Source organism: Triticum urartu, chromosome 6A, assembly GCF_056163025.1.
Source record: "Triticum urartu cultivar PI428250 chromosome 6A, HENAU_Tu73, whole genome shotgun sequence".
Taxonomy (NCBI): domain Eukaryota; kingdom Viridiplantae; phylum Streptophyta; class Magnoliopsida; order Poales; family Poaceae; genus Triticum; species Triticum urartu.
In genome coordinates, this window is record NC_141878.1 from 573,042,068 (window position 1) to 573,069,815 (window position 27,748).

Genomic DNA, 27,748 nt, shown 5'->3' on the forward strand with positions numbered 1-27,748 from the left:
CCCTGGCGACTGCTCCTGATCTTCCGTTATGCAGTCCCTTGCACGTCTGATGCTTATTCTAGAAGAGCCACTTAGTTTAAACGCGTCTAATGTTCTAGTTGATCCTCTGGTTGTAGAATGTTGTTGCGAAGGTGGCGCATGCTAAAGCAACACTATTATCTCTGGAGGGTTTTCCTAGTAAGGTTACTTGTCCGCTTCCGCAAGCTCTGCTTGGGACCCGGCACCTTCGCACCGAGAGAAGGATGATGGGCGAGGGAGCGGGCGTCTAGAAAAGAAGAAGAATGCGTGCAACATCCCAATGTTCAAGCGCGCGGAACATAGGTTGTTGGAGGCTTTTGATGAGTTACATGATGTCAGCAAAGCAGAGGGCCCTAAATAAAAGATGCAACCATACCCAGACATGTATAGAAAGCCATTCTCACCGCAAGTGATTGAGGCGTTGAGTAGTTTGGCGGGCATCACGAGGAAGTTGAAGTTGGCTTTCCAGGATGTTTTCCATATGATAATATTAGTACATAATGCTTTGAGGCTAACATGGAAGAGTTATTCGATGTAGATGAATTTTCTTTAGTGAGTGGTGATCAGTTTAGTTGCACTTAAACCATGCGTAAGTGCTTTTTGGGCCTAGGTGCTCCTGTCTCTCACGATGCCCCTTCATGCTGCATTTGTCCATTCCCTACCCCAAGCTCTAGTGTCTTTTTTCATGTTTACTATTTTTTTGGATTTTCATTCATTTTCTCTAATTAATCGAGAATATTAGGTTTTAGGGTCTTTTTTATATAAACTGGACCAACTCTCCTCTTTTTAATGTAATATAATGAAAGGAAAGAACCACCTGCCCACGAGGTTTCTAAAAAGAAGTACCGCCGATTTTCCAACACCATCTTCTTGTGCAATTTAAGACTTGGAAGTGGGAATCCCAACCGCTACGCGGTCCCTCAAGCCAATAGTGAAATAGTACCACTGCTATGAAAGAACAGTAAAATCTCTACTCCTAATGTTTCAGTTGGTATTCCGCGTTCCGGGTTTTATTTTCGTCCCACCTCACCCGGTCTTTTTTGGTACTTCCTCCCACTTCCCCCTTAGCCGCGAAAAACCAAGGAAAACATGTCTCAGTTGGTAGTCTCCATTCCAGGTTTATTTTCGTCCCACCATTTTCGTCGGTTTTATTTAGCTGGTTTTTTTCCGTCTTCCCTTCTACCCACGCGCTAAAAAAATCCATGTAGGCTCCTCTCGATCCCGATTCCCCTCGACATACGATCGCTGCAGACGCACGAGATAGGGGAGGTGCAATCTCGCCGCCGCGAATCTTACAGCAGGGCGCACGAGAACTTCGCCGCCGACCTCACAGGGCGCACGAGATCGCCGCCGACGACCTCACAGGGGAGGGGCGATCTAGCCGCCGCTGACCTCACGGGGGAGGGGCGATCTCACCACCGCCGACCTCACAGGGAAGACGCGATCTCGTCTCCGCGGACCTGACGGGGGAGGGGTGATCTCGCCTCCGCGGACCTCACAGGGAAGACGCCGCCGCCAATCCAACTGCTCTCTCGATCCAATCCCTCCTCAATCCTTTTCCTAGGTCGTGATTGTGGGATGACGCCGCCGCCGCCATCGCTCCAGCATCCGCCGTCCTACATCTTGCCCCTCTCCAACCTCAAAGACCTCCGCCACCGCCGCCATCTCGGAACCCCAGTTCAGGGCAGGACTCAGGGAGGGTGTGGCTGTGGACGACGCTGCCGCCGTCGCGGAACCCTAGGGCAGGGCGTGGTCGCGTTGCGGGCAGCGCGAGCGGCCGTGCGTCTCCCCCGTCAGGCTGTCCTCGGCAGGAACTCGGGACCTCCTCCTGACAGAGCCAAGGCCCTCGAGGTCCAGGTCGCTGTGCGGCGTGCACCGTGAGCCCTCAACTAGCGCGCGTGTGGCCACTGCATCAGGTAATTAACAACCTCCACCACAACTCCACAAGCCCCATCGCAAGTTTGTTTTTTCGTCATGTGCTCAAGACTGAAAGAATTCTGCTGTATTTAGGGCATGTACGGTTGTGCCAGTAAAGCTATTTGATATATGCCACTATAGAACTACTATCAGCCTTTTCATGTCCCTGCAAAAGGGGTTTGCATTATGTATGTTCTTGTTGTATATCAATGAGAATAGCAAGAACAGCAGAGGAATTGATGACAAAAATAAGGAGCGACATTCTTCTTATTTCAAAGAAAGGCATCAAGTAGATTCATGTGAGTTTTTGGAACTAAAGCATCATAAAACGTATGATGATCTAATTATATTCACAAGTAATTTCTTTATGAACAGGTAGAATGACTGGGAAGATTATCTTTTGAGGTAGTATGCCAACCTTATTCACGTACTCTTGTGCTAAGAAGTTTGCATTAATGGTATATTTTCCATACAATTTTTAGAGCCGCTCCTCTCCCCTCCCTGGCCGGAGGAATCCCCACATCCCCAAGCTCGACGGGCTTGCCAGACGACTGATTGAGGTCCTCGCCATGGCCACTCACACAGCCGGTGAGTCCCGTAGGCTGCCGACGTCACCAACTGTCGCGCGCCGCCGGTCTGCCTAGCCCACTGTCATCTGCGGGCGGCCAGCTGGGTCGAACTCCATGCATGTTCCATGCGGGCCAAACGAGACCGCCCTCCACGCCGGGACACTGACATGCCGGCCTGCCCGTCCCTTGCTCCACGTCCCGGCCTGGACGTCCTCTGCTCCGGACGGACGCACCAAACTCCACAACTTTCCGGCAATCCGACCACGGGCAGACACATTTTCTTCAGGTTCGCACAACTTCCCTGTCGTCAATCAATGGACCTGCATTTGAATGAAAACAACTGTATTTAGTTGGCTATTGTACAATATTTGGTTTTGGTCATATTAATGCAGGGGAATTCAGATTACAGTACTGTGTAATCATAGTTGTAGCAGCACAGAGCAGAGCCTCTCCGATCGGTAAGGAAAATTCAGGAAGCACATCACACCATTTCTTACCTAGCCTACTGCATTGTTGTTGCTTCAGCAATCACGCTGGTGCATCGATCCTCCTAGCACATATATAAATTAAATTGTGTATAGATACGAACTGCTTGAACAATCACGCTGGATTTTCATGACCACCTTCTGCCCTTCTCCAGTAATATTTGTCAGATCCTTGGCGTGATCTATGTACTAGGTATTAGAACTGTAAGTATAACATTGTCTGATGATGTCCTATACATGTGAATTGCAGTTTGTAAACATTCATTTGCCGAAGAAATCATGGGATTTAGTTATATCTATTTTCTCATATTGATTCTTCATGCTATAAATCCATAGAAGAAACAAAGCAGATTGATTAAATACCACTATAAGCAGTTTTTTCCCAAATCCTGTTACAACTAAGTGAGCCTGACATTTTGCAGCAAAGAATAATCAAGAAATTTGCAGCATAATATATCAAAAAAATTAGAGAGGAGAGAAAAATGGAAAGAACTTTCTCAAAAGAAATGTAGGTGAACTCAATAGGAGAAGTTCAATTTCAGCCAGAACATTAATTATATAACCTTTATGCATTCAGGAAAATATGGACGTGAAGAGAACAGCTTAAATTAGTTAGGCGATACACGTTTACTCGAGTGCTCTGAAAGCTACACTAACCTGGCAGAATATGACCACAATTCAGGTATTGTGAAAATGTTAAAATAATTGAGTATATCTTTTTCTACACGGATCGGTGGTTCTCACTGGATTTTCTTTCACTTTTATCAGTAGTTTCGTGAGGCCTGTGGTGGCCAAGGTTTGAAGACTGAGTTTTCAAAGCTGAATGTGATGTCCAGTCTACATTTCACGGTGACAACAACGTTCTACTTCTACTGCAGCAGGTTATTTTATTTTTTGTTCATCGTTCGTGCATGTGTTATAAAAGTTACTCCAAACTTGGTTTTGTATCTCTGTAATTTGTATATAAACATTGGCTTTGTTTTTGGAGGACGAGATGACTGCTCCTGCTGGGTATAACACTCTTGGTCGTATTATGGCGCCACTGGCCAGAGAAGCCAAAAGGAGGCACGACTAGCTCCGTCTTCTCGCAGTGACGATGGCCTTCCTCTAAAAAGTTTGATGTCTCAACCGCCACACACGCTGGGGAAAGCAAGTCTGAGCCTGAGAAACCGTATCGCTTGGTACAGGGAATTTGTTGGCTAAACTTTGAGTTGAATACTGCTTGATTGCACACTTGAGTTGTATACTCTCTCTTCACGTCAATGCTCCTGTGCTCCGACCCTCCCTGACCCCTCCCAGCAAGCAGCAGAGTCTCTCGGGTTCGAGCTCCACCGGGCTGCCGCCGGCGGCGTCCATGTTCGTTGGGCGGAGCACAAGCTGTGAAATCCACAAGCTGTGAAATCCACCATGATGCTACTGATGAGGCTCTCCTTCTCCTTTGTCCATCGGTTATCAGACAACCGCGTATGAGGCGTCCACCGTCGTACACGCATTTGATCGTGCTGATGCGCCTGGCTGTGGGTTGGCTTCTGTTGGGATGCTCCGAGGTGAGGCCAACTCATGAACTTGCTGAGACGTCTTTACCTTAAATTACAATTTCTTATTATGATCTTGAACGAATACTAAGGCTTGCATCTTTTATAAAGCTTACCAGTTACTGTGTAGTTTCAGTTAACATGAAAGTCACCCGTGGTGAATCTCTTTTCTTGTCCACAGATTTCACGGATCCATTATGATGAAATAGGGTCCCCCCGGGCTTTATTTCACGAATCCATTATCGCCTACAGAACAAGATCCTGGCCCTCCCAGTTTGAGTGATTCTCTTTATTTTTCTATATCTCAACTATTACATGCATCGTTTATATTCGCCGGTCTGCACGCCCTCGTCTCCTCACGTTAATGTGGCTACTGGCAACGGGACTGACGAGGAGGTCGTGGTGGAGGGGTGGTGCTGGCCGTAGCCTAGCAGGATATCATAAGCTCTCCCATGTTCTTTTGTGTATGAATCAGATTTAGTGGTTCTTGATTTTACAGGCATGCATCGATCTTGCTCCTGTTCTGTATGTAGGATACACTTAATGTTTTTTACAGGAAGTTCTGCAGATTTTTAGAACACTGAGGGCATATCTTGGCTTGGAATGCTGTTGGGTCGATGAAGGTCATACAACATGGCAGGTGAGTGCTCCTCTCCCCTTTCCCTCTATGCTAAAAATTAGTTCCAATTTCCGTGCAAGTTCGCCAATTTAGATCTAAACATAAAGGTTTTGTACGAGGTTAGTTAGCAGGGTCTTGCTGGTGACTACTTGAACTCAAGTTGGACAACATATGCAATATCGAATTCAGCGAGATATCATGACTCGATTTCACTTTCATTCCAAATTTGAGATCGTAATTTGATTGATATTTTGCATCTTTTATATATATAGATTGATAACATTTAATGATGTTATAGGATGTATAATGATTAGAAAAAGAGAGACCATGTGTTTTATGGATCAAAACTGATACTTGCTCATGATGGCATCTCAAGGAATTCTAAATTCCAAATACAGGTGTACATATGTCCACTTGGAAGCTGCTTGAGTTGTTCAAGACAAAAACCAAGTCTATATATGATGGACTGCACTCCTATTTTTTTTATGTGTGCGCCTGCTCCGTGCTCTTTTGTTCCCAGCGGGCTGTTGTGTTGATCCGTGGGGATTTGTTTTTACCTCTGCCATTAGTTTGCCCTATAAAACGCAGGTGTTCCTGGTACTTTTCTTTTATAAGAATAAAAAAGCTGGGATGTCATAGACTTTTTTGTGGAAGCGTTGATCGTTAAACTACTAAAATGTCTTCTGTAGGTTTTGCTTACTCGTGGTTGTATGTTGGCTTCGTGCTGGCGGGCTATAGTTCTCCTGTCACAAATCATGGAGACATTCATCCTCACAGATTTCTGCTCCTGCTATGTCAAAAGGTAAATTCCATCGAACGAACCCCCTGAATAAAGTGATGTCGATTTCGTACTATTTGGTTAAAGGATATTCCAAGAATTCCCACTCTCGCAAGAAAACAACTTGGATCACTTATGATAAGATGTTTTGGTGTTAAGTTTCTCTTCTTTTATGGACCAAGAAGATGAATTATTTTGGCAACATCAACTGCATTTGTACTGACAACAAAAATATTGTTACTTGGATGGTCTTACATTTAGAGGTACACTATTATCTCTGCACTTTATTGTTACTACCTGAAAGCTCCATAACATCCATGCGTAGATGCACTTCCAGTCGATTTATGGTTGGCATTGAAGTTAACCTTTAAATTGAACTTGCATGTCAATACGTCATCTTAATTTTTGAGTAGAAATTTTCACTGCGCCGTTTGAACTCCAAGTCAAGAATGGAACGGTCAGTATTTAAAGCCCCGCTTGATGACCAACTATCAAATAATTGTTAATCTTAAATTGTAGACAAGATACCGAGCCAATCATTCTATAGCTTTGATAATTTAGCTCCTTTAGATTGATATTCCAGAACATCTTCTGCAACATAGTATTTTTGGATGAAATCCTTTTATCGTAGTTATTTAAGAGTACCATCCACTTGTCGAGTGTGTGAGCACCCAAGGAATGTTTAGTGCTTTGTCCATTGTTCACTTGACTGCATGATCTATTACTCCCACTGATCCATATTAGTTCTCGCTGAAACGGATGTATCTAGACATATATCAATGCTAGATACATCTGTTTGAGACAAGTAGTATGGATCAGAGGGAGTATCAATATTATACAATGCTCTAAGAACAATCGGCTGAATAAGTTCCATTTCATCATTTTTCTGTTTATGTACCTGTTTATTCATGTTGATGATCTGCACAGAGAAAAATGCATGACAACCTCCATCTTGATTGCGTGGTCTCGTTCATTCTTATTTTTCAGACTATAGGTAGATATTTGAGCCAATTTGGTACACTAATAAGAAAGTTAAAACCTGAGAAGTGATAAGACTATCGTTTGTGTCTTCATGAACTTTACTTTTAGGTTTTCATGACTTTTGTTCCTGTCCAAAATTACACGGTCGCATAATTCTTCCCTAACTTGCAGATGCTATCCAAGCCACATTATCCTTACCTGACATGCAGATGCTATCTAAGCATTTGTGTTCTAACAGAGATAAATAACTTTTTTTATTAAATCAATAAGAGCAGCACAAAGTCTAGGTCCCTGTCTTGGTGGCAGACGGAAGGAGGGGAAGGAGAGCAGATGTTGTGGTCATATATTTTGATGTAACACATGGCAAGTAGTGTATGCCCATTGAAATATGTCGACGATATGTATACAAGTGTCAACAAAAGCACCATTTAACCATTATGACAGATGTTTCTATGATTGTTAGCTAGCTGACAGAGCATTTGTTGTGATGTTGCTGAAAGCGTCGTGTATGGCAAAGGCAGATCCCGTTGTAGTGCAGAGCAGAGTTAGTGACATTCAAGTCCATTGTTGAATGTGTGGTTATTACCAAATGATGTACTTCTCATTTTTCTTATTGAAGTGTGGCTTTTATTGCAAAAAAAGCTTGCGGCAAAGCTGAGGAGATGGATTGCAAGGGGGAAGAGAAGATGTATTCATAGATCAAATTTTGTAAGCAAAGTAGCGTGTATATACTCTCTGTGTGATTTAACTTTGACCACCAAATTTAATTGATAATATACGTGTTATGTGTCATAAAATTATACCACCTCAAATTTGAATGCAGTCATGGATTTTTTCTTAAGAGTAATCATGATTTTGTCTAACAGTAATACATAATGATATTTGTTCCAAAGAAATCATAAGCTGCAAGTGACATGTTGTGAATTAAAATGATTTTTTTATTAATGTCTTAAACTTGTTGTTCCATGGCAACGCACGGGCATTCAGATGTATCTAGATGACAGCGTTATTTCCACTTGGTATTCCAACGAGTATAGACTGGTAAGTTTATATATTTCATTATCATAACATTCAAAATACAGGCATTTTTTTATCACTATATTCAAGATAAAATTAGTTTAGGAAATGGCAGGGATGTGTCCGGCTATTTTACTTTTTATTTTATGCTCTGGTGGGATGGTAAAGAATTGTTCGTCCGGTTTGTACCGTGAGTACTCTCTATTACATATTTTAAGACATTTGACGTGAAGTATTTGTGCTAACTACATATATTGCTTGTGTGGAATGGGTATGATTCGAGGAAGAAGTTTTTATTACACTTACTCAAATATTATGCGAATGGAGCTAAACACAATAATTTTGATATTTTGAGAATTTCTTAAGCACATCAAGTAGATCTTAATTTGTAAAGATTTTTAGTTGGATAATCAGTCATATGTATACATCTTCAAATTGCCTTTCTGTTATCAATTTACGTTGCATGTAAAGTGTACTTCAATTATTACCCGATTGTGTTCGTGTTATCTTTTCTCTAGCATGTGAAGTTTAACATGCATTATGTTTATATTATTCCAGCAAAATATTTCAAAAGCCCGTGGCAACGCACGGGCATTGTACTAGTATGTCCTCAGTTCATCAGTTGAGCGCGCCATGAAACTTCGACATAAATGTCTTCAGAATCGATGGATTTCTCTCGTGAGCTGCAAATTGCTGGCCTGATCAAAATACTTATTTTAGTACGTACTTCGCAAGCAGGGAAAGAAGAAAAATCCTCGGTTCATCAGTTGCGCGCGCCATGAAGTTCCGCAGAAATCTCGTCGGGGGATTTCTCCCGTGCTACAAGTTTGCTGGCCTGATCCGGCAGGCTGGGGGCACGCACGGGTGGGGCAAGCGACGGCGAGACGCCACTGATCCTTTCCGGAGCTTATCCAAAACTGAAACAGGAGCGAGACGCATCCACACCCCAGGAACATGAACATAAACAGAAGCAGAATTTGTCGGAAAAAAAACAGAAGCAGAAAGTGGTTGCGGCAAATCATCCATGATCCACGGATGGATAAGCCTGCCGCCATGGAATAGATCAGATGCATGTATTTGTCTACAATTTGTTACTCATGTATTGATGTATATCCAGAAGCAAAATGAAGGCCTATACACAGCTAGCGGGCAGAGAGGACGAGAGCTCACTCTATGTACAAGTGGAGGTGGAGCAGAGACGACGAACTCACTCTATGTGCAGCGAAGCGGAGAAGAGGCGGCTCACTGTATGTACAGTATCTACTGGCTAGCTAATTGAGCAGCCCGGAATCGAATTGGATCTTAAAACTCCAACTGATCCCACCGATCTTCCTTCTATACAGCGATCGGAATTATTCGGGGATTTCCTTTCCTATGTACAATATGTTCAGTATGTACGTATCTTGCTGCTATGGTATGTCGACGATGTTGTTGTTTTTACTGGTTGCTACGGCCGGCCATGGAGGCGGCGGAGAGCCGGCTAGGCCCGGCGTGGAACTGCTCCACCACTCGCTTCCGGTGCTGCAGCTGTTGCACCGCGTGGGACGGCACGAGCGCCTTGCGCGCCCAGTGCCCGCTCCCCATGGGAACGCGCTGCGCCAGCCCGCTGTATGAGCGTCTAGAGCAGCCGCTGCCGCTGGGGACAAGCTGCGCGAACGGGCTCGCCGTGCGCTTCGACGGCGGCGAAGGCGGTGAGTCGGGCTTGCGGCCGACGGCGGGGGCCTCTTGCTTGCGCTCCTTATGGAGGCTGCAGCGGAACGAGCCTGGATGGTTCGTCGGGGAGCACATGCAGGACCGACGGATCTTGGCAGTGGGGGAGGAGGGGGGAGATGAGACGCTGACGGACTTGACCGACGAGCCGCCGACGGAGAGCTTGACACGGGAGAGCGAGGCAGATTGGTAGTTGGGAAAGGGAATCAAAAGGGTGGGGCCGCTGGGCCGGGAGGCAGACGTCGTCGACATGATGAGAGATTAGAGAGGTGGATGGGCGGTGGCTTTGGTATGTGAGTTGAGCTCCGGTGGTTTGCTGCCGGTTTGGGTAAGCAGAGATGAGAGCCGGTTGGCCTCATTTTATAGGCCGGGGAGGGGCAGTTTGGTAAATCATGGGCGTTAAGAACCTGGAGTCTGGGCGTACGGCAGCACATTGGAATCGGTCGTGGATGAGCTTTGCTACAGTTACCGACTCAAACTCGCGGACAAGAACCTACAGGCTGACATGGGAACCGTTGATTGAAAAGCAGATGGCCCCACACTTAAAATCAGGAGGTGGTGGGAGATTAGGAGGGGGACACATAATCCCGTAAGCTTTCGCCGTGACTTATTGTCCGTAAGTCTCGTGGATGCTAGGCCAGCTTGCTTTGAATACTAATTTCAGTGTCAAACTTCTGGTCAATTTCTTGCATTAAAAACTAGTGCTGACCAGAATCTCGCTATTCTGCGCACAGTACAAAAATATACTACTCCCTCCGTCCTAAAATTTTTATTTTAGATTTATCTAGATACGGATGTATCTAATACTAAAATGCGACTTGATACATTCGGATTTAGACAAATCTAAGACAAGAATTTTCGGACGGAGAAAGAAGTATTGATGGGATAGTTTGTGCATCAATAAATCGGAACATATGGTTGTTTCCTCTTCTTCAGAAAAACTGTCATGCACTTTCAAAAAAAAAAACTGTCATGCAGGAGGAGCACACCGCGCATGTGCCAGTTCGGCTGGAATTCGGCAATGCCAACCCCGATTCCTGCGTGCAACCGCCCACCGGTCCTGCCTGGACCCGTCACATGGCATGTTGCTTTCGTAAACCGGTTCGGGCACACTGGAAGAACCGTCCTAGAAAAAGGGAACTAATCTCGGAACGTAGAGAGCGAGGCAGGTGATGGTGAAGCTGGCACGAGCATGTCCTGATGGACGTGACGCGCCAGCAGCCGGCAGCGACCCGACGGACCACAGCCGCCGGCCGTGGGTTCGCCTCCGGTTTGCTTGAAACCCGGCCGACCTCTGAACGTTCGACACCGTAGCATCGGCCGGAATCAGTCGCCGTAATGTTGCCCATGTAAGTTTGTGGAGTCCGTGGGAAGGAAGCGATCACGGAGTGGAGCCGGCGATGGTGGCACGATCACTTTCGATCATCCACGATAAGATGCCCTGGTCTGATCTGATCGCTGTTGCTACGGCTGTGCGTCTGGCTTTCCTCCGGTTCCGGTAGAAAGGTGGGCGTCTCTTTCCCTGCCCATCCGTTTCTCGTTCGCTTTCCCTTCCTGTCTTTGCTCTTCGTTTCGTTTGTTTTACTGTCGAAAGATTATGATCGACAAGCTGCTGCCCTTGGTACCTGCGTCGGCTGATGCCTAAATTAATCCTCGCAAAGTTAATTACTCGGGCTTAGTTACAGCCGTGTGCTGCTGAAGGCACCCTGGCCACATGCACGCAGGCGCGTAAACCTATTGGTGCTGCGCCAATTTACAAGATCAAACGAACGAACGGGGTCAGGACCCAGGACCATGCGCGCGGGAGGAGACACGTCCAGGCCGCCGCGGGCGACGTCTGCATGGTCGGAGGGGGTGCGTGGCGCCGGCCGGCCGCGACAGCTGGCTCCGGCGGGGGCTACTTGGCCAGTCTTTTGTTTTTCACTCTGGCCGCACCCACCTTGTCGATTGGATCCGGAGCAGCTATCGGGGATGGGCCGTCGACCTGCATCATCTAGCTCGGTGGCTGATGCTCGGCCTGCTGATTTTTGTATCGTGGCGCCCTTTTCCTGTTGTTGAAGAAAGCAGAGCGGGCCAGACGAACTAGTACCAGTGTACGCTCTAGGTTTACTTTCTGCCGACCGGCCGTGGACGATTTCGATCTCCAATCATGCGCACGGACCTTTGTCTCCGCGGCTGCATATGTAGTTGATCTCCGGCAGAAATCATATATTTGATCTGAGGGCCAAATCAAATCACAAACTGACTTCGTTCCGAAAAAATTTCACTCTACTGACCCTTTCGTGTGGCGCCCGACAGCTGGACGCCACACACTACTATGCAGCGCCTCTCTCTTGGGCGTCGCACCTCCTGCCAGCGTGGCAGCCTGGTCCAGGTGCGGCCCCACAGACAGCAGTGCAGTGCCTCAGGCTTAGGCGCCACACTTGTAATATGCAGCGCCTAGCTCTTGGGCTGAAACCGGGGAGCCCATGTATTCTTTACTGTCATGATTGAGAACTTGGACTCCCTCACGGTAATAGGGTGATTGACGTCCACATTCCTAACACGGGCTGCATTTAACAAGTGCGAGCATGGGAGATGAAGCAACGATGGCCTCATGCAGTTGCAATCACACCGTGTTAGGGAGACCTTGAAAGCGCGGCCTCCGTGTTGGTGGCCATCGTTTGTGGTTCCTCCATGCTCTTTCATCTCATACTTCCACTCGTTGTCGTCATATAGTACAGCTTCTTGGGAGTCTGCCTTTCGTGATTAAAAGTTCAACCATTCTTCAACCTTTGATGGGAAATAGTACTTGTGCTTATCCTTGTTCTCACCAGCAATCTGCTTATTCTTCTCCATTGAATACTTCAAAAAGTATCCATTCATCTTGTCAAATGTGTATTGAACTATTGCCGTCCCGGGTAATGCACGTACACCCTTGAGCACCTTATTGAAGCATTCTGCCATATTGCTTGTCATTTGACCGTACCTCCGGCCATCTTCATCGAAAGCACGTGCCCACATATTCCTTTCGACAATGTTCTTACTGAGAAATTCATGACCACCGGGGTCAAGTTTCTTGTGTCTGAGCAATGCATTGAACAATATGGCAAACTGCTTGTTGGTGAAAGCGAGACAACAATCTTGAAGATCATCGGCCAACTCCTTGATACCACATGCCCTATAGAAGTTTGCACAAAAGTGCCTCATGCACCATCGATGGTGCAACTTTCTATGTCCGGGAATGTCAACCACCACCGCATTTAGAATTCCTGGATGGCGATCCGATATGACACAAATTTTTCTTTCAGCCGGTAATACCCTTGTTCTCAATTGACGCAAGAACCACTCCCAGTTATCATTGTTCTCCACCTCAACCAAAGCGAAAGCCAAAGGCAACACCCGGTTATTGGCATCACTTGCTATTGCAACCAATAAACTGCCCTTATATTGTACGGTCAAGAACGTGCCATCAATGGCGATGACGGGCCGACAATGCTCAAAAGCCCTCACGCATTGCTCAAAGGCCCAAAATGCACGGCCAAATACTCGGACGGTCCTCCCATTGTGAATCAATATTTGGTGCCCATGAGGCTCAACCACGTGAACCATGCCTGGGTTTGTGGTGGCCATAGCTAACAACAACCTAGGGAGTCGGTTGTATGCTTCCTCCCAATTGCCATACAACTTCTTGAATGCGGCTTGCTTTGCCTTCCATGCCTTGCCGTACTTCACCTTGTAATGAAAGATGGCCTTCACAAGGTCAATGACACTCTTGATGCTCATTGTTGGAAGTGTGGATATTTGGTTGGAAAGCCTATAAGCGATGAACTCGGACGTGAGTTGTCTGTGTTGTTGGTACACAAGCTTGCCATCCGCATTCTTGTGCCGGCACATGTGATTTGGTAGACAACTCACTATGCGCCAAGTGGAACCTCCTTTCCATGGCCTTGCACGCACAATCCATGAATAACTTGGCACTTCACATTTGACTGTGTAACGCACATTGACGTCCGAGTTGGCCACTTTATGTGGATGATAATGCGTAACCGAGTAGTTGTCGAGTCACATCTTCAATTCCAAGAAGGATTGAAACTCACAACCGGGATATATCCCGTTCTTGCCGTCTTCCAAATCACGGTGAGAACTTGGCCTAGCTCCAAGAGATATGCATTTGCCACCATCCACAACGGCTTCATCCGCGAGACTAAGATCCTTGAACAATGGTGTCTTGTGATCCCGCCCGAATACCTTCTTGAATGCTTGGGCCTCCTTCGGTGTGAACCCCTCCTCATCAACTTCTTCATCGGGACCATCATCATCCGAGTCCGATGCATATGCACGGGAAAAAGGGATGGATTGGTCCATTGTCTCTAGCACATGATATTGGTTGAGATCACCCACATTGTTGTCATGGAGATCAAATTCGTTGTCATCCTCCTCGTACTCATCATTCTCCTCTTCAAAACCTTCATTTTGGTTGTTTGGAGTCGGGCTCAATGTTGGCCAATCTTGTTGCGTGAAATGAGGTTCACTCATTTGATCTTGGTTCATGGGTGGTGGAGTGCTAGCAACCAACGGGGAGGGGTTCCGATTCAAGTCCAAATTCAAAGTAGACTCAACCTTCTTGGAGGCAAATAACTCAAGAGCCTTGTCTAGAGATTCGGCAACCGTCTTCTTGTATGCAACCCAACGTTGCTCGGAGTTCACACGCATTGTCTTCCAACGGATGTGCATTCCAAAACCAACATTATGCCTTCCCTCGAACTCAACAACGTCACTTGGGTCCATCCAATTCAAATCCTTCCTCACTTGGTCCAAGAGCTCCGCATAGCTTGGACTACTCTCAAACACCATGTCAAGCTCATCCGGGTCCGGCTCAACATTGCCTTTCAAAAAGGCCTCTTTATCCACATGATAAACATAAACACATGTTCTCCCCATCCCTACAATAATAAAAAACACACATATATCAAGTAAGTACTTAACAAAAATATTTGCACAAAATACATATGCCATAACATATATATGAATTAATAACCCTAACCCCCACTTAACAATAACCACAACCCTAATCATAGCATAACCCTAACACCAACATCAAACACACATAACCCTAACCCTAGCATACTATGAAAGCCTAACCAACCCAAATTAGCAAAGAAACATAACATGATTCAATACAAATTTGCAAATCCAAGCCAAAACTAGGGTTTCCCCAAAGTAGCAAGATTTGAGCAAATGTGACAATTCCTATGGATGAAAACGAGGGGATCGAAGGAGATTACCTTAAGGGAGGGGTTGGCTTCGAAATCCACGGTCAAATACTTCGGATTTGCAAGATTTGAGAAGGATTTGAGAGGGGGGAGAGGGGAAGAGAGGAGGGGCGCAAGGCTAAGGGTTTGTGTGGGGTGGGGTGTGTGGGGTGGGGGTGGGATGGGAGAGAGGGTGGGGCCAGCCTAAGTGGAACACAGCCTGTGCAGCGCCCAAGAGTTAGGCGCTGCACATTACAAGTGTGGCGCCTAAGCCTGAGGCGCTGCAGTGCTGTTTGTGGGGCTGCAACTGGACCAGAGCTGCCACACTGGCAGGAGGTGCGACGCCCAAGAGAGAGGCACTGCATAGTAGTGTGTGGTGCCCAGCTGTCGGGCGCCACACGAAAGGGTCAGCAGAGTGAAATTTTTTCGGAACAAGGTCAATTTGTGATTTGATTTGGCCCTCAGGTCAAATATGTGATTTCTGCCTTGATCTCCCACCCCTCAAAAAAATGTAGTTGATCTCCCAGTTCGGTGTATTATCGTGGATCTCCCGATCATACTGCGTTTGTCCCTATACTCGCATAATTTTATAGAGTTGTTAGAAAACGCATATACTCCCGTCGTCCCGGATTACTTGCCGCAAAAAAGATATAAATGTATGTATTTAGACACATCCGTTTCCATGACAAGTAATTAAGACCGAAGGAAGTATAATTGTAGAGCTCTTTTACGGTGATTGTAGAGTTACGATTTGTAATTTCATGTAACTCCTACTCTGATTTTTTCTGGCCATTGGATCTCGAAAAATCATTTAAAGAATTCTTTTTTCTGTAAAAGGGTATAATAGTAACCGAATCTCTCGTCCGTTTCCGTTCCTTACGGCACGTTCAGAGGCCATCTCCACGATCCAATTCTCCTCGCATAGCCGCTGCCGCACATCCCGCTCGTAGATGGCTAGGCGGTGCGCCGTTCGGATCATCCCCGCGCGGCGGACCCGATCCAAGCGAGAAGCAGCAATCCGATATCTTGGTGTCGCTCCTGCCGTCAATGTTCCGGCCGGCCGGCAGTACTGCAGGTCGTACATCGCGGCGCACCGAAGCATCGGCTGCCCCACCGCCCTCAACCCGCCGCCATGGACAGATGATCTCTCTCCACCGTACGTCGGATACCCTACTGCCTGAGTCAGCGCCGCCGGCGACCTTCCCTCCCACTACAGGTAACTGCATGCGTGTTGTACTAGCTCTTCTGATCCGCATGTTTGCGCGATGGCAGTCCCATGGTGTGATTGCCACTCAACAACGCCCAACCAGCTGTTAGTTCAGAGGAATACATTTGCCGATACGCTCTAGTACTACAACTTTGTTTTTTTTGCCTGTTCACAAATCTGAACATATTATGTTCATGCTTACTGTGGTGATTAGCATACTCATGTCTTTTCCAAGGAAACAAAGAATACTCATGTATTGGGTTGTGCTCACAATTAAGCTCTCCCCTGCGATATGATGAAGATGTATGGTTTATGCGCTGGGGGATGTTTGATAAAATGTAATCCTCTTTAGTTCAGATATATTGATTTCAGCACCTGATTAGAGTAGCTGTGAGAGTCCAAATCTGAAATCTAGCTTGCTTTATTACTGAAAATCAAATAAGTATACTGAGAGCAAGCTTATGACTTCTCTAGATCATGGAAACATCTACTTAGCATAATCACCTAGTCCTTGGGGTGCTTTCGTTGGTGGTGTGGTGTGAAAGTTATTATCGGCATGCGCTGCATCGCCTGTGAGGTCTTTTTGTTTGGTAGGTTGAAGAGCTATTGTTTCAGTTCGTCCATGACACTTATGGGGTTGTGGGGGATGTTGCACTCAGAGAACTTGTTCTTGCAGTAGTAGGATGAACTGGATCAGATATTGGAAGTGGTACTGTCACATATCCTGGCATCTGCTCAGGTATGCCTGGTTTTGAATTTGGGACCTTATACTTTATGAATTGTAATATGTATTCTGATATAACTGTTATATTTAAGCGTTGTCATTTGCCCCATACTGATTACAAACGACAGTTCTAATTATGTTTTCGCATGTCCACAATTCAAGTTAATCAACCTTGGTAAAACTTGAACATGTAGCTTCCAACCAGCTTAAGGAAAAGGTGTGCTGCCAATTTCCCGAGCCTTATTCTCATCCATAATTTCGACTCAAATCACTTGATTCATATTCGTAATTTAGTGCCCATGTATTTTATTTTCTGTTATCACTGAAACTGTGTGTGTTTGCCTCTGAAAAAATTTACTGGTCCATATCCATGATATCTTGGTACATGATGTTGTTATCCAAAACAAGACAATACATATTTGCATTAGTAAATTTATAGTTCTAGCTGATGGATTGTTCAAAGGAGAAAATTTTAGTTTAAATAACAACACTTATGTGGATGTTTCTTATTGGCTAGTTTTGACATGGAGAGCTAGATCTGACTTTTCCTACTTGTATTTCTATTCCATTATACTTTTCAGGAGCACGTGAAGCTCGCATGGCATTGTACTAAGAACTATATTTCACATAACTATACTAAGTTGACGCAATTTCAGCCTGCAGCATGGCACATGAGTCTTCGACATCATTGAGGATTTCTGCATCGGCAAATTGGAAGACTGATGTGGAATAGGAGAGGATGTAAAAACTCTCAAAGTGTGAACCCATGTGCTCGTCTGCAATTCCTTGAAGATGATGAGAACGAACAAAACCATTTCGTAATTGTGATGAGGACTGCTCCAGGGCCCAGCTTTGTGGTTCTGATCACATGTTTGACTCATGCTTACTCTGGTACATGGTCTCCATCCACCCATCGTCTACATATGGCCTCGCCGGATCGCCAGACAGCACCGTCGTCTACGTCTGTCTCGCCTGACAGGCACTATCCTCACCCCTGCGTCACAGTTAATTGTGTACTAGTAATTCCTTTGGAGAACTTGTTACAGTTATTCTAACTCCGCCATGTATCCATGAACTTGTTAGATTCTGAATATGTAATTTTCCAGACAGACGGGTAGCATTCAAGTGCTCCGTATGCGCCAGCACTCTCAAAACTCACTTCCTTTTTTGCTCTTTTGCTCCCTGAGACACAACTCTGACTTCCTTATTCGTGTCTTGGAGCATCTGGACACCATACCCGCCCCACACGTCTGGGTGGGCTGCCAGGTCACTGCTTGGTCGCAAAAACCGCATCCAACTACGCTGCTTAAAACCGGCCCAAACGCCTGGACTGATCGGCAGTCTCCATATCCGGCCTAGACGCGCCCACGCACCATCGCCATGTCGAACCGGCCCACTCTGGCCCACCATGCTCCCACTGTCGTCATCATAAAAACCCCACCCACTCGGACGAACCATAGTCACTCTCAGTCCTCTCGCCCTCTCTGCTCCCCTCATGTCTTCTCCACTTCCTCTCCCAATCTCTCCGCCTGCTTCACCATGGCCAGGTCTAGCCACGACTCAGGCAGCGAAACCGATCCCATGGACTTGGATGACCTCGTGAAGCAGGACGCCGGTTCTAGCAGCGACGTGTCCGACGACGAGAAGCTCCTGCTCTGCAATACCATCTAGCATTTGCGGTTGGACACCGGTGGGAGCTCGAGCTCTGTCTCATTCGCCGCCGGCTCCTCCGGGTCACACCGATGCAATGCAGGCAGTGTTCGCCCGTCCCGCTCTGCGCCGCTCCAGATCCTAGAGCAGGGCGGCCATCTCCCCTTCCCCTTCGTTGCCAGCACCGCCCAAGCAGCACTGGGTGCTCGTGCTCTTGGCTCCCGTGGGGATGCACATGCCATATTTGGAGGCGAAGGCAGCCCAGCATGCGCGGCAACGGGCCGCGGCCATGGTGGAGCCCAACTCTTCCTGCCAGTGTGCACGCTCGGTCCTTGTCGACCCGGAGAAGGCACTCCTCCGCGAGGTCACGCGGCATTCGCTAACCACGGAGGAGTCCAATGCTAGGCGCCTTCAGCGCAAAAACTCAAAGGCACTCTGGCTCGGGCTCGAAGCTTCCTAGCGCCCCGCAAGGGAGAAGGGGGCCGCCAAATGAGCTAAATTTTTATCATAATGTCATAAAATTAAGAAATTTTGGCTATGATATTTCTTTTATTTCCAATGTTATAAAAATAAAAGCCAAACCATGGAAGATATTGCAATGAGAAGGTGGTAGATATAAGTGAGAAAAACACATGCCCATAGAATTCCTTATGTTGAAAATGTTGAAATGATGAAAATTAGTACAAGCCACTATTTAGTGTGTGGGCATCAAACGAACCATCATCTGAAAATTGAACAAAACTTTGAAGTTGGAAGCATATTCTTGTAAAAATAGTCTCACAATTATGTCTTGAATGAAGTGTTTATTGGTTGGAGATAAATTATAAACACTGTTTGGAGCAACAGATCAGCTCCCAAGCTTAATAAACATTAACAAAAAGTAAAAGGCTACTAAAGAAGATCGCCATTGCTGCCAAAAGTCAATGCCTCCCTGGGATTGTTAAATGCTTGTTTTTCGTTCTTGGCGATGACCCATCTTCGTCCGAGCCCCCCTCGCCCCTATCCCTGAACTCACATGAATTTCTGTTTTGTTCGTACATACTCTGTCCAAAAGCATAGAATGGTAGTTAGATCAACATAGAAATGATGTAGCCATTTGTTTTATATAATATGTAGTAACTTGGCATTATAACCAACATGTTCATTCATGGCATCACCACTATCACCCGAGAATGGATAATATTTTACAATGTACAAGTCAAATTTCTTGATAATGGTATTGTGCCTGCTCATCTGCTGCGGTTATAAAATGGTTTTTGTTTATATGTCGATGACATAATGGTAAAATAATAATAAGTAAATAAAAGAACATACCTTTGTGTCTGTATTAGCACGGTCCTGTATCATTCAATTACCAGTATTCAAAAGAATGTGACCGAACTAAATGTAAGAGTGCTTGCTGGTAGGTGAACTACATAATCCAATTACTAACTCCCATACTGCTACATTCAACTACTAGCTGAGAAGAAAAGGTTGATTACACTTCAGTTTTGTAATCTATGATTTTGTTGCTTCCAAATAAAAATGTAATATCTGAAAGATTTAATCTTTTCTTATGAAGCGAGAGGCACCAGAAATTTTAAGACATAACAATAAAATAATCCTAGTAGATCAACTTCAGTACTGACCACTACTGCTACTGCTTCTGCAATTCAAGCTATCGAGATAGTTCAAGCTAGCTTGTTGTGGAATTTAGTTGGGCATGACACTGCAATGCAGAAAGTTCAGGTTGGTTGCAATCCACGATAGACAAACAGGTACATGATTACGACCTACATAATTTCCTTGTCTTTTAACCACTTATTTCCTTGGAGTCTCAACCATTTCCTTTTGATTTAGATTATTTTTCTTCGGATAATTCTAGTGGTAATTTCTTTTACATTTTGAGTACATGAACAGTAACTAATAGTGATTTTACTTCTTATACTAACCATCTTTATGCTAGATCTGCAATTGTGAATTTAGTGATATAAACTCTACAAAAAATAACAGTAACTAATCGCCTACTAGTTACTGATAATTTTAACACTTGTAATATTCCTCTTGTATCTCCTGTTATCTGGGCTACTCCTGTTATGTAGTACACATATGTGGAGTTTCTAGTGCTGTAGAATTATTTTTGCCATGGAAGCACATCAGTGTCATGATTCATGCCATTCTGGTATAAGATGAACTAAAGCTTATTCATCAACTCAGCAAATGAAAATATTGCATCCTACTTCTACAGATTATGTGTTCTGTTATCATAATGAAACAAGACCTCATTGATGTGTTTATACTTTCTACTCGAAGCTGCAGACCATCCAGAGAATATGCTAATTGAAGAACAAAGGGGAGAACTTGAAGCTTTTATACTAATTGGAAGAGGGGGTTTACCTTATTGTAGATTGTTACAAATTCTTCTCTGACGCTGCAATCATCCTAGTCCTCTTGGATCTTGATCTTGGGGATTCATGTCTGCCTCTTATGGCGGACCTTGCCAGCGATGGGAATGGTAAGATAGGGGGATGGATTGGTGATGGGAAGAGCTGTTGGGGGCCATGGTCAAGGTAAACAACGGCAGTGGGGTGAGCACGATGGAACCGTGGAAGCAGGCGGCGGCGCTGAGGCGGACATGGGGGAGGTGGACAGCGGTGCCATTGCAGCCATGGAGGAGGTGGACAGGGGCGCTGGGCCGGTCATGGCGCACATGGACGGCGGCGCTAGGCCGGCCATGGCAGAGGCGGACGGCGGGGACGTGGCCATGGCTGAGCCATGCGGCTGCGATCCATAATCCCCGCGGCGGCGCGGCTGGCTAGGCAGATATGTGAGTTCGATGTGGGCACCGCGGGTTATTGTGTGACGAATTTATCCTTGGAAAAAACAACCGGCCCCACTAAAATATTGTAATGGTCCCACCGCTACATATAATTTGCCGTAATTTTAGTTTTGTAACTCCTCATAACTCCTATTTTCTCACCGTCAGATCAGGGTGGATAGACGGCTCATAAAATCGCCAATCACCGTAACAGTTGTAATAATTGTATACTCTCCTCCCTCATCCCGCCTACAAAAAATAGATAATATAACTGTATGTTTGTTTTCAGCGGGTATGACCGTAGTTTTTTTTTTTTTTGAGAGAAGATACCATTTCATCATTCAGGTGGATGGGTCCGCCTACACATAAGCTCTATTCCTACGATCACTATATACTACAAGTCACGTCAAAAATGCTAAAATGGAGGACGAGCTTCATGGAGCTCGTCTTTCTGAAAAAATAAAGAAATCAGACTGTGAAGTTTCAAAATTCCTGAAAACAATCACACATGTTCATACAGACGTATACTACATGTGTGTAAAATTTGAACATGTTCGTGTTTTGAAAATGGCGAACAATACGTACACTTTTCATTATTAAAAATACAAGAATTTGTCCTTTTTGTGTAGCTTTCCTCATAGTATATTTCATCGTCATACTTTACACACATGTAGAATACATCTATATGAACATGTAGAGATTTTTTTCATAATTTTTTAAAATTTCATAGTGTGATTCTCGTTTTTTTCTGAAAAAAACATGCTTCATTGAGCTCGTCCTCCAAGATGCCCCACTCAGGTCACATTGAGTACGTAAAAGCTTTTTTTCTGCAACTTTACATAAACTTGAATCTCTAACGACACACACGCACGCACACACACCCACATACAACCTTCATGAGACATATGGATTGTCAAACCTAGAGGCTTGATCCCTAGTGAGTTGGGGGTAAGATCATCCTTCTAACCATTCGACTACAGGTTGATTTTCGTATAACTTTAGAGTCCGTGATTATAGTGTCATACATATTCATCGGTGACTGCGTGCATATATGCGAGTCTGTCAGATTTTGGAGAAATAATAATGGATAGTATATACCATGTGCTCCATACATTCCATGGTTTGTCGTGGAACAAATAATAGAGACGATCAGCCTAGCCTTGTCCTTTCTTTTTATAGAAAGGAGGAACGGGCTAGCTTAGTGCATGTGGGTCTGGGATTCGACCTGAAATGCAATCCGAACATATGGGTGAAGCATTTCGTTGATGCCGCAATTATTGCAAGAATCTTGTTGATACGTTTCGAAAGAGGTAGATCTTGTTAGTCCCTTTCGCCCACAGAATGCCGCGTACGTGCATGTCAAAACAGGATAAGCCTGGGCCGACCCAATCTCGATGCAAACAGAAATCATCCTCTCCCCGCCTGTTGTCTCACAAGTGAAGCAACCCTGTATATCCTTAACCAGCACGGAGAAGCTAGGGAGGTTTGGCAACGACGGGTGCTCGTGCATGGAAGGCACGTAGACCTTGACGTGCGTTTGGAAGCCACCGGCCAGTGCAGGCGTGGACACGTGGCATGGGACGAGAAGTTTGAAGGTGAGGTCATTCTGTTGGCCGTTGCATTACCCTCGGTCCCGGCAAGAGCCGGACGCAGCAGCACGCGTCGGAACTCGGGAGTGGTCGGCGAGGCAGTTATTCCGTCCTGGTCAGCTCCTACTCTGCTCGCTAGCTACACGCGCCGAAAGAGATGTGACGTCGCGTACGTGCATCACTTTCACTTCTCCACCATGCATGGCCGGCAACCACTGAGCGCCATGCACGTACCCCTACCTAGCGAGCACCTTAATTTCTGCGATCGTATCGTATCGTATCGTATAATAATCCATCACCCGTCGTTCCCTTGCAGTACGTGGAGGCGGAGCCGTGGATAGATCGAGTCATTAACTCGGTATGGCACGAACGTTAGTCCATGGATTGCAAGTTTGCGACGATAGTCGATAGACGATAGGTCGAGCGGCTGAATTTTTCCCTTTTTTGATTGATGGGGTCGAACGGCTGCATGTGCGAGGATAACCCATGGCGCCTCTCCAACCATACAATACTCGGCCTGCATGCGGCTACGTAGGTGCCGCTGCATGCAATACCAGTCTGACACGCGCGCATACACTTTCTTTCTTTCTCCTACGTTTACCTATGTGGCGCGCACCTATGATTGGCCACGTCAGGGAATTCGATGCGTGCATGCGTGCTTTCGTGGGTGGTGCAAACTGCAAAGACTCCGGCATTACACAGCCGTTAATTTTGATTTGTCCGACTGCATTTTTTTACAGGACAGAGATAAGTGGCCGGCAATGGATCGGGGACAGCCCATGCTGCCGTAGATACCGACCTCATCATTCATCCGTTCATTCTTTGTTACAGCCATACCTTCCATGTTTGGTCTCTTTGGAAGAATATTTTAGGAGACGGTCGAGTACCCGGGCTGTCAAAGCTGGCCGAGGCGTAACGGCACCTAGTTTATTTACCGCTGTTCGCCTGTACGTGCCGGCCGGCCATGGGCTGTTGGAAAAGGAGTAATGTATGCAAGTGCACGTACCCGGAAGGAATCTAATCCGGGCCACACGTACGTACACACTAATTAACGTATAATACTCCTATATATTAGACGAATGCATGTACGAGGACGAGCTAAACAATTGTTTTAGAACAATATATATAATTTCTCCATGTTGAGCAACTAAAGCGACATGATTAAAATCAGATCGATCGCCAGCTGCTAGTTCTGTCTTTAGCGTCGAGGTAGGGACAGCGACTGATTTCTTTTTCTTCGTGAGCTAAAGTTACTAGATTTTCAATCAAGCTCGTGAGCGTAACAGCGACACGGGGAGGCGTGTGTAGATTAGCAGGCAAATTGGCGGAGGACAGAATTGAGCGGTCCAACAGGTAAATTGACATTAAATTTACACATTCATACATCCGTTAGCTAGGGCGGTCCGCCCCTGTGGGTATCGAATTTTCACATTTTGTTTCTGTAATTTCTTCTAGAAAGTTCTAGTATCCATGACTTACATATCCTCGTAAGCATCAACACAATTGTGCTGTATACTCGCATTTCTAACTAACAAGATAGCTCAAGCCACACTAATTAGCTTCTCGGATCGGAGGTGCTCCATAACAAATCGTAAGATGTTTTTTATGTCATATGCAAAACCAAAATAAGTATTATATTTTGAAACAGAGCGAGCAATGAATTTCAGACGAAAAGATACTCTTTGTTTTTGCTAAAAACGGGAAACAAAGCCAAAGAAGTTCCAATTTGTTCATGTAAAATAAACTAAAAAAACCCAGTTAATTTGCATGTTTTTTTATTTTGCTTTCAAACACCGGTGGAAAGCACTCACTCGGGTAGCATGATATTTTGCCAAAACTGCACCAGCGGGAATCTCGTGTGGAAAATCACAGGAAAATAACTTATGCATGCATGCATCTCGTCATCGTTTGTATGTACACTCGGATCAGCATGCAATGCATGCATGTGTGACGTGTCATGTGGACAGTGCAATGCAATTAATTCAACAGTTTTGTTCCGTTGAAGAATCAAGCAAAAACTGGTAGACAGTCCTCCAACAGAAAAAACAAGTTTAGCCATGAGAGAGTAAATAGAGTGTTTTGGCACTCTCTGCTCACAGCGCTCGGAGGACGTTAACCGTCTGATCGGTCTCATAAACATACAATTAATCTCCTCTGAATAGCCAGCCGCGAGCGCCCGAAATATCCTGGTACATGTTGCGTCCACATGCTTGATTAGAACCCTTAATTAGGCTGGTGCATGATTAGCCAAAACCAAGAACTCTTAACGTCACAGGACACCTCCACGCAACAAAAAAAAAAGAGGACACCTCCACGCGACAACGACATCGTTATCTCTTTGCTGTTTAATAACGTTGAGGTCGAAAAAGTTTATTTCAATGGCGAATGCAGAAATATCTCTGGAGATAAGCTAGGGTATCAATCACCCAACTGTTTGCTCTGTCAGACTTAGCCCAAATTAGTATCGGCAGTAGTACCTAATCAGTTATCGCCGTGGAAGACTAGAACGTTCCGGTAGTAATATATACAATATATACATTCGCTGAATAGAATGTTCCGGCAGTAATATATACATTCGCTGAATGGAACAGGGCACACACGTACAATTCCTACACCAATCAGTTGCTTTCTCCTCAGAGTAATCAATTGTCTGGTCGACTTAGCCGAGGCCATCGGATCATCATCGCGATCTGGTGACTAAACTAGACCAATGGCTTAATCAGCTTTAACTTTTCAGTTACTTTAACAATCATTAACTTGATATGCATTACTACGTGCCATGGGTTAGGTTAGGGTAGGTAGCTTTCCACCTCTGGCCAGCCAATAGCTTCGTTGCCGATTGCCATCAATCTTGTCTCTTGCAGAAGGCTTATCGAGAGCACGGGTTCTTTCATGGAAAATTCGTCCAAAACAGAAATGTAAGTGGTGGTTACGATGGCTAGTATGTCGACATTGCTGTTTGCAGCTTGGGCGGGGGCATGGCCGGCGAGCCGGCCGGACCACGCTGACATGTGATGCCAAAAGTATGGTGTCATGGTGATCTTGGCCTGCCGAAGGCAAGCGAACATCTTTTGAATAAGGATGCCAAAATCTTACTAACCAGATTTTTTTCGCTTGGCACAACTTTCGTGAAAGCTACATGTGGATGTGATCTTTTGCACCACCAAGCAACAAATAACATGGAACCCCAACAGTGCATCCCGACCACGGTAAGGGGAGCGAAGCCGGGGGTGGCTGGAGGCACACAGAGGGTGCCCATGGCAGTGAAGGACAAGCGACACTTAAGAGATAAAGAGCTAGAATGTGAAGCAAAGACCAGGGAGTGTTTGTGTCATATACATTCACCAAGAACTCGATTGGGTGGTTGAAAGCAGTAGAGGTTTGTGACAATGAGACTTTGACGGTGGCTACTATTGCAACCAGTAGAAGTAGGGGACACGGATGGAGAGATAACTCGGTTCAGATGAACTCGAGTGGGAGGTATAACTCAGAACATAGGGTTTTCACAATGTTATAGGAATAGACACATACGGTGTATATTAATCGGGGTGTGGGATCAACATGGTAGGGGTGCTATGTTAAGATCGGATAATACAACCCTGAACTATATATTAACTTAGAGTTGAGATCTTCATCTCAATTATTTGGTGAAGAGGAGCGATTCAATCTCGTGAGTCCGTGGGGCGAGGTTGTGATCAAAGCTAGGTTACTGCTCGTGATGTCAAAGCAAGGCAACTAGCGGCGGCTTGCTGAATGTCGCTCGCCTTCTCATCGACTGAGATTGGGAACTTCGGTCGGATCAGGATCCAACTCCACATTATTCTACAATTTTCTTTTGTCTGATAACACTTGACATGTAGGCCTCGTATATAAGGTTTGCAGTCAATTGGCTTGAATTTCAGAGCCCGCAATTGTCCTAGAAGACATAAATTATGATTAAGTGGAAAGGCCCAAGGTTAGTGGTTTTCTCTAACAACAACCTAACATTTGTGGGAGTTTTTTTGCGGAAAACTGCCATGTTTATTTGGATTTTTTCTTTTTTCTTTTGAATGTTTTTTATATTGGAATGAAGCCAAGTTTCAGCTCGCCAAAAAATATAGCGAAATGGGAAAATACAAAATACTAGTATACTTTTAGACAGTAAAGATCAATCTGATGTTGCTAAGAGAGTTGCCTTGATAACTGTTATTAGTCCGAAAGTTCAAGTTCTCTGATGATCAACTACATGATCGAATCAGGCAAACAAGTCGTTATACTACAGGATAGCGGCATCTGGGCATGCAAGGTCTTTCTCTTAAGGTGAGTTTTATTTATTTATTAAGCACGTAGAAAGCGAGGTAACGGTAAAAACAAACATGTACCTCAGATCGAGTAATCTACATACCCAGAAACAACATTACAAAAATCAATAGATGAGCGGCTTGTCTACCTCTCTAAGGGCCACATTCTAGAACATAGTTTTGTACCGTCTCATGAGTCATGACCCAAGCTGTAATTTAAATTCTTGGCTAGGCTAGCCTTAATTCTGGCTTCTTTGTAGTTCTCGTCACTTGCTGGTCGATTAGCATTTACACCCCATAAAACTCCGGTAAAAAAACCTCAGGCAGTACGGCTGGTGTCTCTGAATGATCCAAAACCACCCACAGGTGAAGCATGATGATACATCCAAAGAATGGAGAGAAGAACTCCTTGGTCTAGTAATTTAGTGCCGGCCGGCCAGAGAGAGCTTAAACTCCATCGCAGTCCATCTTATTCGGTACTACCAGTAGTCAGATGGATTCATTGCCCTAGATCTCTAGCGCAGATATTGTGCACTAAGGTTATTCGTGCATTGATGATTTTCGCAGGACCATACGTACGGTGGAAGTCTTGAGGATGTGGACGGTTGCATTTTTTTCGAAAAAGAGGTTGAAACCCC

At 45.3% G+C, this 27,748-nt stretch overlaps 2 protein-coding genes across 2 annotated transcripts; both read right to left on the bottom strand.

Annotated features, from left to right (window-relative positions):
- Positions 1-9,006: 9,006 nt before the first annotated feature.
- Positions 9,007-9,905, bottom strand: LOC125512862 (uncharacterized). Its single transcript, XM_048677933.2, has one exon. The coding sequence runs from the start codon at positions 9,879-9,881 to the stop codon at positions 9,357-9,359; it is 525 nt and encodes a 174-aa protein (XP_048533890.2). The 5' UTR covers positions 9,882-9,905; the 3' UTR covers positions 9,007-9,356.
- Positions 9,906-12,377: 2,472 nt separating this feature from the next.
- LOC147966483 (uncharacterized) lies at positions 12,378-13,394 on the bottom strand. Its single transcript, XM_087530845.1, has one exon. The coding sequence runs from the start codon at positions 13,392-13,394 to the stop codon at positions 12,378-12,380; it is 1,017 nt and encodes a 338-aa protein (XP_087386971.1).
- Positions 13,395-27,748: the final 14,354 nt, after the last annotated feature.